The 13,116-nt window shown below is 39.9% G+C and overlaps 1 protein-coding gene across 7 annotated transcripts in view; it reads right to left on the bottom strand.

Moving 5' to 3' along the window:
• Window positions 1-13,116, bottom strand: part of SLC44A1 (solute carrier family 44 member 1) — a 155,217-nt gene that overhangs the window by 46,046 nt on the left and 96,055 nt on the right. For all 7 annotated transcript variants that reach the window (XM_059657551.1, XM_059657554.1, XM_059657553.1 and 4 more), the window contains 6 exons: window positions 11,597-11,736; window positions 9,579-9,765; window positions 8,451-8,616; window positions 7,509-7,665; window positions 6,748-6,831; window positions 867-1,004 (listed from right to left, as the gene is read on the bottom strand). In XM_059657551.1, the coding sequence (XP_059513534.1) occupies window positions 867-1,004; window positions 6,748-6,831; window positions 7,509-7,665; window positions 8,451-8,616; window positions 9,579-9,765; window positions 11,597-11,736 (872 nt within the window). The remainder of the gene's footprint in view (window positions 1-866; window positions 1,005-6,747; window positions 6,832-7,508; window positions 7,666-8,450; window positions 8,617-9,578; window positions 9,766-11,596; window positions 11,737-13,116) is intronic.

Genomic DNA, 13,116 nt, shown 5'->3' with positions numbered 1-13,116 from the left:
CTAAAAATCAATGAAAACATATCCTCGGGTGAGGATTAAAAAAAAGTGCCCCAGGTAATTCTGACACAGTCCACAGCCTATAAGAAGTACTGATCTATATCAGTGATGGTGTAGCATATATACCCAAAGGAGTGTTCAAGAGAATCACCTGGGACTGCTAGTTATATTTGTCATGTATTTACAGTTTCTTTTATACTTTGCTGTATAATGTGTATATTAGCAAAGGCTAGACATATAACTCTATTTTAAAGGGGTTTACATATGGTATAGTAATGATGACAGCTAACATTTATTGAGAACTTACAATGTGTCAAGCAATGTCTTAGGTACTGGTACTAACCAATTTAATCCTCACAACCCTAAGGTTTTGGCTTTATTATTATTATTATTATCCCAAATTTATAAATAAGCAAACTGAGGCACAGAGAGGTTATGTACCACTAGTACATGACAGCTAGTAAGTAAAAGAGGCAGAATTTAAATCCAGGCAGGCAAGCTCCAGATGCAGTACCCCGAACCACTACACGGACTGTTACTTAATACTTCATAACATTTAAGGAAAAACATGGACAAGTTACACTTAACCACCCCGGGCCTCAGTTTCCCCACCTATAAAATGATAATCCCAATGGATCTTCCTTTACAAATCTGTTGTGAGGATTAAATGAGCACAATACATATACAAAGTACTTAGAAAGGTGCCTAGCACATATTAAGGAGTTTGTATGTGTTCGCTATACTAGTATATTAAGTTACTTTTAATTTTCTTTTGGTGGGCCAGATGTTTTTTCAAATTAGAGCAAATATATATATATATATATATGCAAAAATTTACTGTACATCTCCGGTAATATACTTGCTCTTACCTTGCCGAGGAATAACATGAAATCCCCTACTGTGTTGATGGCAGCCACTCGCAAAGCATTCTCCACGAGAATGACAAAGGCGTCCTTCGCAGAGGTGCAGAAGTTGGTGCTGTTGATAGCTGTGGCTGTGTATGCATTCTGGGCAGAAGCAAAAACAATATTCTCATCAATAAATATAATCCTACTTTGTTAAGATATAATTAAACATAGCTTGTAACAATATTTCACTATTAAACCCATGGCTCTGGTGAGGTATAAGAGTAAGATTCTGAAGCACAAGAAAATATGAGATATTAAAAAAAAAAAAGCCTGATATGGTAAAAAGAACTTTTCAGTAGATTTACTTTGGGTCCTTTGAAAACACTGAAATTTATGAAAACACAGACTACCTTTCCCATGTCCATAAACTTCTCCCTTGTCTGAGCAAATCAAACAGAATTTAACCTTGCCTAGATGTCTCAGGTCTGTCACTGTGAATACCCATGATGCATTAGTACCATTTCAGCGATGCTTTGGAAGCTACACAAATTGTGAAGGCATCAGATTGTGGTGCTGTCTAACCTGGAACGCCTACCACCTCCTCCTTGGTGCTTTCTTCTCTGCGGTCACTTCTCACAGCTCTTGTAGCGATCGCTGTTTGCTGCCCACTATTCTATACCCCTCCAATCTGGGAGCGGGGCCTGCACTCTCATTTGAGGAAACAGTCCTTCCCAACTGTCTTAGCATCTGAGTGGAGCTGACACCACCTTCAGCAGCGGCAATGGGCAAGGATGGGTTCAGAAACTGGCATATACACGAATCAGGGCCCCTGGAAGTGAATGACATTCCCTGGGGCTTCTGGCAGAAAGAAGCTTCCTTCTTCATCCCTAGGTGATCCCTACAGAGCAGCTCCCTCCCTTTTCCTGGATGAGGAGCTCGGAGGGTACGAATTGCCATGGATGTTTTGCCAACATAACGGGAAGAGCCTAGAGCGGCTGGAGGTCACAGTGTGAAACTGAGGGTGAGGCGAACACCACGGAAGTCAGAGCAGAGAGAAATCAGGTCCCTGCACTTGGTGACAATATTTGACATCATTAGGAACTAGCCAGATTTCTGGGCTTTTCATGAAGTTGCAGAAGCTCATACATTGTTAAGAATCTCTACCCTCTCCTGCCACTCCCTCCCCCTTTCTCACTCTCTCTCTCTTTTTTAGGTCAGACTGAGCTGGCTTTCTGGCCCTTGTAGCACTGAGTCCCAGATGACATAGTTTTATTCAATTATACCTGCATCTGCTGCCCCATGTCCTCTTTGACCCACTAGTCACAGACTGATTTCCTCCCTTCTTTTTTACATTTTAGAAGAGCATTGACATTTTCTGGAAATGTGAATAAGTACTAGAACATCAAATATGTCTGAGACTTAGGAAAATATATGAATTTTGTGACGAAAATGTTTGGTCCTGAGGAATTGTTGGTTTAGTGCTAACTCAAGAAATCACTGGTGGGTCCCAAATGTTCAAGTGGCTGGGAGACGGCAGGAAGGGCTGACTACACCAAGCACGTCCAACTTGTGGCCCGTGGGCCGCATGCCTCGTTTATTGGGCCCGTGTTAGCCTTTGAATTTGACATGCTTGCTCTACACTGTGCTGTCTATAAAGGTTCAACACTGAGCTAGGGAAAGACAGTCTTTAATTTCTGAATGTTCCAACTGAATGCTTGTTAGTTAGTAGGAACCTGGTATGGAGATGAGGTTTGACTCATCAAAAATTTAATTTGCCATTATATGATTAGATTCACTGATTAAAAATGCAGAGCATTTGAGGGCCAAGGAAAGAGTACTGGACAGCGTAGAGGCTACTTAAGGTTCAGATACTTTTTTTCAGAACTGGAGCAATAGGAAATTATGCTTTTTTTGAGAAACACAGTATGATTTTAACATATGAAATTCCATCACACAGATTGGGGTAATTTCTTCTCAGAATATATGACCATATTACGTTCGCAGGTCTTTTTGTCTCAAAAGCTAATATATACAGTATGTTAAAGAAATCATTCTGTTAAGTTTTTCTCAGCATTCATTTGCTGCTTACTCTCTTCTATTGTTATCTCACTGTTTTTCTTATCCGTTAAGAGATAGCAGGCACCAAAGAGTTAATTACCTAACTGCAGTGGCCCACATTTCTTCATTTTTACAAAGCTCCTTTTGAAACGTTCTATCAAATGCCTCCATGACATCAAAATAACCATACGTTTGATCTTGTGCAATAGTAACTCTGCTGAAAAACCATGGAGAACTGCCTTCATCTGAACAATTCTCAAAAAAGCCAAACTAGCTCTCAGTTCTCACCAGTTCCCTATGTCCTCACTAAAAAGCACACCCACTTAGCAATTTATTCTAAAGCAGGGGTCCTCTAATGACTGCGTGTGGGCCAAATCTTGCCTGCTGCCTACTTTATAAATAACGTTTTATTGAAACATAGCCATGCTCATTTTTTTGCTCTTTATTATGGCTATTTTCATGGCACAATGGCAGAACTGAGCAACTGTGAGAGACTATATGGTCCACGACGCCAAAAATATTTACTCCAAGAGACCAACGAACCAGTTTTAGTCATCCCTCGATATCTGCAGGGGTTCTGGTTCCAGGATAGCCAATGACACCAAATTCCGACCAGGCTCAAGTCCCTTAGTATTTGCATATAGCCTATGCACACATCCTCCTATATACTTTAAATCATCTCTAGATTACTTATAATACCTAATACAATGTAAGTGCTATGTAAAGAGTTGTTTTACTGTATTGATTAGGAAATAGTGACAAGAAAAAAAAAAGTCTGTACATGTTCAGTACAGATGCAGCCACCACAGGACTAACCACATAGTACAGGTCAGCAACACCATAACACCCTCCCGCTCCCCCCCGCCCCATGTTTTCCATCCATGGCTGGTTAAATATGCAAATGTGAAACCTGTGGATACGGAACACACAGATATGTGAGGTCAACTGTATTTAATAGTTTTTCAGAGGAAAATCCCCTAGATCACATTAAATATATAGATTATGAGATGCTTCCTGAAGTATAAAGAGCATTATAATGTCTAGAATCAAGGTCACTGAACAATCCATTTAAATCCACTACTTACTGTCTTAAATCCCACCCCCTCAAGGACAGACAACTCTCTTAATTATGCGGTTCTCCCTGCTGCGGTTAGAGCACGACTTTCCTTGAAAGGAGACAGAAGCAAGAGAGGAGCCACCACCTGCAAGCTCTCTCCTGTCATCACCAGACCAGCTGCCTCCAGGAGCAGGCCCAACACCTCCAACGTAAACTATAAAAGCTTTCCCGTTGCCCTCCTTGGTGTTCAGGAGCGTCAGTTTACTTGAGAACTATTATTATTCCGCCTCTGCTGCTTCCTTCTTCTCTCCTGACGCTGCCCCACCCATCCCATCTACTTTTATTTAGAGCAGAAGCCCTTCTATTTGTAGATGTGGAAGGAGGCAGCGATTTCTTTACTTCTCAACTCCAGGGTTGGATGGGCTCACAGACATTTCCTGGCAATATTCCTACAGATCTGTGCGTGCGATCTGAGGGGACATTTTATGAGCTTCCTCCCACTGCCAAGGCAGTTAAATGAGCTGCATGTGATCCACACAAGTCAAGATGATCTCTTCAGAAAGAAAAATGTGCTACCGACCACAGCAGGTCAATAACACTTCTCTCTGCTTCTGTACCTCCTAGTCTAAAAGGAGTCATGCGAAGGTTCTCAAGAAACCCAGAGTCCTTTGCAGCTTCCCCTGACAGCCTTCCTGATCTGGGCTATCCCGCACAGAGGGGCATCACTGATTAACATTTCGCTCCTGCCCAACCTCTGCTCAGGCAGGACAGAGGCCTCAAACTCATTAACTCCCAGCGCAAGGTAAAAGCTGATCACCCTCCAGGGATCTTTCTACAAGGATGCCTATTAGCCCACGTGGTCACTGGTGGCACTCCTGTGTGACAGGATACGGTGGAAGTAGTGACCATGTGGAAGGAGTATGTTAGGACAGAGGACACCATGCAGGTAACTCAGACCTGTGTGGCCATCTGTCCCAGAGCACAGCTTCCACAGTCTCACACCTTCTTTCTTTTCTCCACTTAATTATCTAGAAATTCTCTTGAAGTTTAAAATCTTAACATAATAACACGTGATAAGGGCAGGCTAGTCGGCAATGGTAGGAAAAGGTAAACAGGATGCGTGCACCTCTCTGTGTGGATCATTATAAATGAAATAAGGGAAAAGGCAATTAAAATGATCCTTTTCTTATTTAGAGTGAGGGATGAAAGGGGGACAAAGTCAAACTTAAACCATAGATTTCATTCAGTTGGGTTGTAAGTTTTTAGACTTTTTAGGGGTCACCAGAATTAAGCTGATGTTGCAAGTATTAATTAAAATAGATTGGCTTTAAAAGCACTTGTCTTAGCTTACAGCATGATACATGAAAATGTGATATGTCTACTTATTCTCTATAATAAACTATAATTTAGTGTTCTTTATATTGCACAAAACGTGTATATATTTATACAAGAGGGAGTGTAATATTAAGGGAAGAGCTGAGTGAACTTAGATTTGAAAAATTCCTCCACCTCTAGCTTATGTGATTATTTGTCATGAGATGCCCAGTCTCAATTTTGTCATCTAAAAAACAGGGGAAAGGAGCCTTCCTTACGGAGTTGTGGAAAGTGATAATATACATAAAGTGCTTAGTATAGTATCAGCTGGTGGTGCTCAAAAATATTCTCAACGTCCACTCATACCATATAGAGAACAGCTTTATAATCTGAAGAGCTTATGAGCCAGAGAGCAAACGCTCTCCAGTGTGAAATGTATTACCTTCAAACGGTGCCAGATAAACCAAGGCCTGCGTAATCCAAAGCCTAAGAGAAACAGATCCTGGGTGTAATAATCTGCCTAAACTGAATCCTACCTGTTTGATTAGATATATAATCACCTTAATGTCCCATTACGATAAACACCTACAAAGACAAAGAGTGGCTGGCTCACAGTTCACTGTTTATTTGTAAACTCACACCTCTGCTGCAAATACTAAATGGGTCATTTAAAATATGTAAAGCTCTTTTTTGAAGCCAACTGTATTTCCCCTGCGGTGTAGCAGTGGAGCATGGTTTAGGGATTACGAATCTCCTATTGTGCAGCAAAATGACTCCAGCCTACTCTTCCTCCATATCAACACTCTTCTTTACTATTATCCCCTAAATTCTTTAAAGCAGAGGCAACAAACTGGTGGCCCACGGACAACTGACATTGTGTGCCCTAAAGACCTATTTGCTCTGGCCCACTCAGAGTTCTGTTTTTTTAAAGAATTAAAGAACCATGGCTAGAGCAGACAAATTCTTAGGGAAAATCAAAGATAAAAAGATGCATAAGAAATAAATGTCTTTCCCAAGATAGGAATCCTAATATTTTATCCATGTATCACATGTATCACAATTAATAATGAGCCTTGGTAAGTACGTTTGCTACTTTTAAAAATAAGAATATAGCTCAGTGGATAGAGCGTCGGCCTGCGTACTGAAAGGTCCCAGGTTCGATTCTGGTCAAGGGCATGTACCTTGGCTGCAGGCACATCCCCATTAGGAGGTGTGCAGGAGGCAGCTGATTGATGTTTCTCTCTCATCGATGCTTCTATCCCTCTCCTTTCCTCTCTGTAAAAAATCAATAAAATATATTTAAAAAATAAATAAAAATAAGAATATGATTGAAATAGAGATACTTGATCAAGGCACAATGTACAACACCATGAGAAAACTAACACCTTTCAAGTAAGCTCAATCCTTTTATCTTGGAAGAAGAAAAGACAAACCTATCTTTGAAAGTGAATCTTAGAATTATTAACATTTTACCTGATTTAAATAATTGAGGCACTTTTCAAGACACCAAAGGCAACAAATGCAAGATTTCAACATACATCGAGCACAGGCATTTTCCTAGAAAGGAGGAAAAATTGAAATAATTGTTGAAAACTCAAAGAATTACACCATCATCAAGAATACTCCAAATGTTAGAAAAATAAGAAATTTTAAAAGCACAAACTATGCTTCCAAACTTCCATACCCACCCCCCTTTCCACTTAAAATGTACTGACTGAATTATTTTTAATCAGTTCAAGATTTGTTTAGTACCTATTGCATATAAGATATAATGAGGTATAGAAGACCAGCAAGGAACTTACAATTTAGAAGGAGGAAAAAAAAAATGCTAAACACACAAAAAGATTAGAATCAAAATCTGACATAGGTATTAGTGCTATGAGAGTGGAGAACTGAGAGAGAGACATTTGCGAGATGGGAGGAATCAGGGGAGGTGTCTCGGAAGAGGTGTTATTTGAGCTAAGCCATGTTGATATGCATATTATTTCAGAGGTTCTAAGGAGGAAGGTGGTGAGTTGACACAGAGGAAGGGACGCTTTTGGAAACCAGTGCTGAGATGGATTTTGCTTGAGCATATGGAGTACAAGGGGGGCGGGGGCGAGGGAGGAAGGGTTGGGTTCCACTTTGTCAGGAATCTGAAGAAAACAATGGCAGCTTTGGACATGACGTCATTGGGTGCAGGAGTGAGGTCTGGAATATGCCATGGAAAGTCCAAAAACGTATTTTCCCCTTACCTTTCCTTTCAGCTGACTGTGAATGTACATAAGGATCATTCGTGGAATCTTGACTAATGTGATGATGAAAGATCCTTTGGCCACAGTACCAAGGTGATAACGGACAAGGCGATTCACTGATGCCAAAATAGGTGTAAACGGCAAATTCCTTTTATCCCTATTTTTAAAATGACCAAAAAGACAATTAAAACAGAGCCTAGGCCAGGAGGGAAACACAGGAATGTTTGGAGTGAAAAACTGGTTCATTTTTCTTACTGTAGCTTTATGACAAAAATGTCAAAGTAATATAGTACAACTAATATAAATGCTACACGTGTACCATATAAAATTAATGTGTCATTTCTCTACAGTAGTGTCATCGGGTTCTTAAGCTCTAATATTTTAAGTTAAATACAACTGTGCTTTGAAAGCTCTTGGTAGTAAATACTTATGACATTAATTGTACAATCAGAAAATGGAACTTAAAAAGATGTTCAACCTGAACCTGACACCTCATTACAACAGAAACAATAGGCCTACAACAGGTATTCAGCTCTGAAGTCAGGAAAGGGAGCCACACAATTGCTCTGATCCAAACAAATTAAAGAGGCTTGTTTTCCTTTGATGGACTTTCATATAAAGCCCAAGTACATAAGGCACTACCACAAGATTCATTTTTCTATTAAATATAATTTCTGTTATATCAGGGCCTGCAGTTCTGATTCATTTTTTAGAAAGTTTTAGAAAACTTTCTAAAGAATAAAAGAATATTTTATTCTTTGCAAAGAATAAAATAGCAACCTCTTGTTTTCTTACCTCCCAGAAAGATCAACTATCACATTTTGTCATGTTCACTTCCAATCACTTCTTAAAGAAATGACATTCTGACAAGCTTCAGTTCCATTCCCTTCAGGCACAATTGCTTAGCTGATCTTAAGCTGTTGGACACGTATGAATTCTCACCTGGTAAAATAGTATGTCACCACCGCTCCTGCCACAGTCATCTGCTGACAGGCCAGAATGAATTCACTGATCCAAATCAGGCCCACCACATGGTACCACCACATGTACTGCAGAGGCCCCGAGACCCTGAACTCCACAAAGCCTTGGTCGTTCTTCACAGCGCTGCCTGGGAAAAGCAAGGAAGGGAAGAAGAATCACATAACGTCGAAACCACAAATATGGCTATTTAATTTAAGAGGCTGATTTACTTTCCAAGAACAGGTCCCTACACCCAAACCACAAACTTATAATCACAGTGCTATCTCATTAAGGGACAAAAATAATTATCAGTTGAAAAGTTGTGAAGCCAAATATTACCCAGTTAACCATTTTGTTTTCCCCAAAGCCATGATATAGATATACAGCTTTTAAAATTTGTTCTGTTTGAATATAGTTCTTACCACATTATCAGTTACTTAGTTTAAGCATGAATTTGCAAATAGCTCTTAAATTTTTTTTCAGAGCTATTACTTGTCTAATAATGACAGACCTAAATTCTTAGCAAGGTACAGAAATTCATATTCTATTCAATTGGCGAATGTGTGATGAAAGGTCAGAGAAATTACATACAAGTGTACTAACCTTACACTGCTCCTCACAATGAATTCCATTTAGATGTAGCCTTTGATGTAAAGTATGGCTACAAGCAAATCTGAGAGTCTATGAACTGAATCATTGCTAGGAGCTTTAGCTAGGTTCTGATCATTTCCAAACTAGAAAATCCCAAGGAAGCAAGCTGAGCTTTAGCTCTAACTGAGTTTTAAGGCAATTCCACAGTGGCATTACATTCATTCTTTCATCTGAGAATGGATCCAAATGTCTGAGGGACTAGAGGAGTTTACTTCAAATCCATGACCATCTCAAAACCAGGATGTGATTACAGGCCTTACCTGGTTGACACCCACTTTGCTAGGATGATAAAGCTCATGATGAGAAAATGGGTTACTGAAGAATCATAGCCCCTGCTAGTTCCGATGGCTATTAGAACTTAGTCAATCAATGTCTGAAGACTTATATCTCTTTGATGTTTTAAATACATTAATGCGAATCAGATTCATCCCTAAGAGAAAGAAGCAAATGTCTTCTTACCAGTAGTGCCAAGAAAAAGAAGTGTCATGATCCAGTACGCCCAAAACAGGACAAGGGCAAAGAAAGTCCAAAAGGGTTGGAAGACTAGTAGTGGCAAGTGAATGAAGACCTTGCCCGCCACGTGGAACAAGGCGATAGTGAGAGCAATGCGTTTGCGCATAAACAACATGATCAGGAACAAGATAACCTGTGTGGGGAGAATGGAGGGAAAAGGGTTAGTTACCATGTTAAACAGCAAAAACTGAAACTGGACAATGGTGGAAATTTTTACTGTAACACCTTCATTCTAAGTTCCATTCTCTGAATCCCAGGAATACTTTATCGGTCTGTGTCTCTCTTGCACCACTTATCATTTTCAATGGTATGTTGAGAATGTCCTTTAAAGCTAAATGGACTTCTCAATTTCTTATTAAATCCTAGAATTTGTCTCACTTTTCCTTTCGCCACTCATTACCAAAATGTGTGGTTTGTCAGGTAGGATGAAACACCTCCTTTATTTGAATAGATCTGTGCTTGTCACTTTGAAAAATAGGGGAGCAGCCATGGCTGGTTTTGTTCAGTGGTTAGAGCGTCAGCCTGTGGACTGAAGGGTCGCAGGTTTGATTTCAGTCGAGGGTACTTTGGTTGAAGGCTCGATCCACAGTGCTTGTCGGGGTGTGTACAGGAGGCAACCAATAGAAGTGTCTCACTTTGATGTCTGTCTGTCTCTCCCCATCCCTTCCATTCTCTTTAAAAAATCAATGAAAAAAATATCCTTGAGTGAGGATTAACAACAACAACCACAAAACAACAAAAAAAGAAAAATAGAGGAGCAGACCACATGCTATGAGCACAGGAGCACTGAGGGTATCTGGGCCTTGTCTCCCACTTAAGGCAAAAGCTCAAGAACAGGGCCCATGCCAGATTCACACTTTGTTCACCAGCCCCTATCCTCCTGCCCTGGTATAGATAATTGAGCTTAAAGATGATTAATAAATATTTGTATAATAATAACAAACATATATTTTTGCACCAGTGGCTTTAATTTTTTGTTTCTAATGCTCAATATAAAGCTTGGGCCCAGCCAGGGTGGCTCAGCAGTTGAGCATCGACCCAGGAACCAAGAGGTCACCAGACAGGGCATATGCCTGTGTTGCGGGCTTGATCTCCATCCAGTAGGGGGCATGCAGAAGGTAGCCAATCAATGATGTTTCTCTCTATCTCTCTCCCTTCCTCTCTTCCTAAAAATCAATTTAAAAATGTTTTTTAAAAAAGCTTAGGATTATACCTAGAAGTGGAGGGAAATGTCTTTTTTCTTTTTTTCAGAGAGGAGAAGGAGATGAACCAAAGAAATGCATATAGATGATTTAACCCCATGTTAATTAGTAATTTTACTATACAGGTGCTAGGTAGCAAAGCTCACCTATATTTTTTGAAATAACATTAAAAGAAAAGTTTACAAGGAAAAATGGGAAATAATTAGTAAACAAATAAATGAAATGACGAGGTGACATTTCTTATCATACTTTTAAAAAATATATATTTTATTGAATTTTTACACAGAGGAAAGGAGAGGGATAGAGTTAGAAACATCGATGAGAGAGAAACATCGATCAGCTGCCTCCTGTACACCTCCTCCTGGGGATGTGCCCACAACCAAGGTACATGCCCTTGACCGAAATCGAACTTGGGACCTTTCAGTCCACAGGCCGACGCTCTATCCACTGAGCCAAACCAGTTAGGGCTTATCATACTTTTTTATAGTAAAAAGAAAGTCTTTTTTAAAAAGTAACTACATTATCCTGTAACAATAAGAAATATGTTCTACTAGTAAATATTCTAGGTAAAAATCCTCTCAAAAAGCAGGCTGTGCAGAGCAAAATGTTGCATCAGTAGCACTCACCAATTAGGGAAGCCAGCTGTGGGACAGAGATTTTATCTAATGAAGATCAAGGTTAGGCATGCCATAGCTAGAGGTGAGTGTCTCCTCCGTTAATGATCTCCTGTAAATAAAAGCATAAACCTGAACGTATACTCACCGTGAACACTGTAGCTGAAATGGCATAGATGAGGAGGGCCCGAAGATTGTCTTCAGCTATCTGGAGCTGCTCGGGAATAATTGTTTCTTTGGGAGACTTTCTTTGTTTTGCATATAGCCACCATAGTACACCTGTGCCACCTGGAGACAAAAAACACACAATTGTTTTTGCAATAATTAGCACCTGAAAATGTGTTGACAAATACTCAATTTTCTGGATCCTTCCTACGTATCATCATGAGACTAGCGCAGCAGCAATCCACTTGGCTGGGAGGCGCATGGCTATAACTTTTTGCCAGTGTAAGGGGAGCTCTAATTATTCCACTACCACCTTCCATAGACATTCACAGACACTCACTAATCTTTCAGTACATCAAATACACTTCCTTCAACTGTACTGATTACTGACTTTGAAGTTGAGATAGAAAGATACCCCAAGAGGAGCTGGTTACAAAGAAAGCCTCAGCATCGGTTTAAGCTAGAGATCCTGGAGGGAGCAAGTAAGGGTCATAGAAATCAGCAACGAAGCAGAGAAAGACAAAGATCTTCTCTGCGTACACATCAGTCACCCTGGCACCGAGTGCCGACAGTCATGCAGCGGATGAAATATTTGTACAATGAATAAATGAAGATCAAAAGAGTAGTTCCCACCAAAGGTGAAAACAAAGGCAGAAAATCTTTGATAGTGGTGGGTGCTAGGGATGGGAACTTTTATCTCTATTGCTGGTTCAGAGATTCCGAGAACTGGACTGAAGACAGAGGCAAACCCTTCGTTTAATCCATTCAGCAAATATTTTGAGTGTCTAACACAGGGGTGGGCAAACTTTTTGACTCGAGTGCCACAATGGGTTCTTAAACTGGACCAGAGGGCCGGAACAAAAGCATTGATGGAATGTTTGTGTGAACTAATATAAATTCAAAGTAAACATCATTACATAAAAGGGTACGGTCTTTTTTTTTTTTTTTTTATAGTTTTATTCATTTCAAACGGGCTGGATCCGGCCCGCGGGCCGTAGTTTGCCCACGGCTGGTCTAACAGCATCTCCTGTTCTAGGGGTTGAGGATAGAGCAGTGAACAAAGCCAAGTCCCCACCCTCACCCCTCATGAAGCTTCATACATAGCAATGGGGAAACATAAAAATAGGGGGGAAAGTAAAAACATAGCATATAAAGTTAAGAACAAAGTCATCTAGTAAGAGGGAAAGAAAGTGCTGGCACTGGGAAAGCACTGTAATTTTATATAAGATGGGTAAGCAAGGCCTCACCAGTGATGGATTTGAGCAAAAGAAAAACAGGAAGAGAAAAATCTATGAAACTAAGAAAAGAGTGTCCTAGGCAAGAGGTAAATTCTAAAAAAGAAGATATAGCCTGTAAAAATTAAAAGTTTTATTTTCTTCTCTATATTTCTATTTTCTACCACGGAAGTAGTTAGATACCATGAGTAGTTATCACATTTATAAGTGGGAAGGGGAAATTAAAAAAAAAAAGACAATAAACACAGAAGGCCCAGAAAGTTTCATT

This window comes from Myotis daubentonii, chromosome 11, assembly GCF_963259705.1.
Source record: "Myotis daubentonii chromosome 11, mMyoDau2.1, whole genome shotgun sequence".
Lineage (NCBI taxonomy): Eukaryota > Metazoa > Chordata > Mammalia > Chiroptera > Vespertilionidae > Myotis > Myotis daubentonii.
This window is presented reverse-complemented; position numbering and strand designations above follow the sequence as displayed.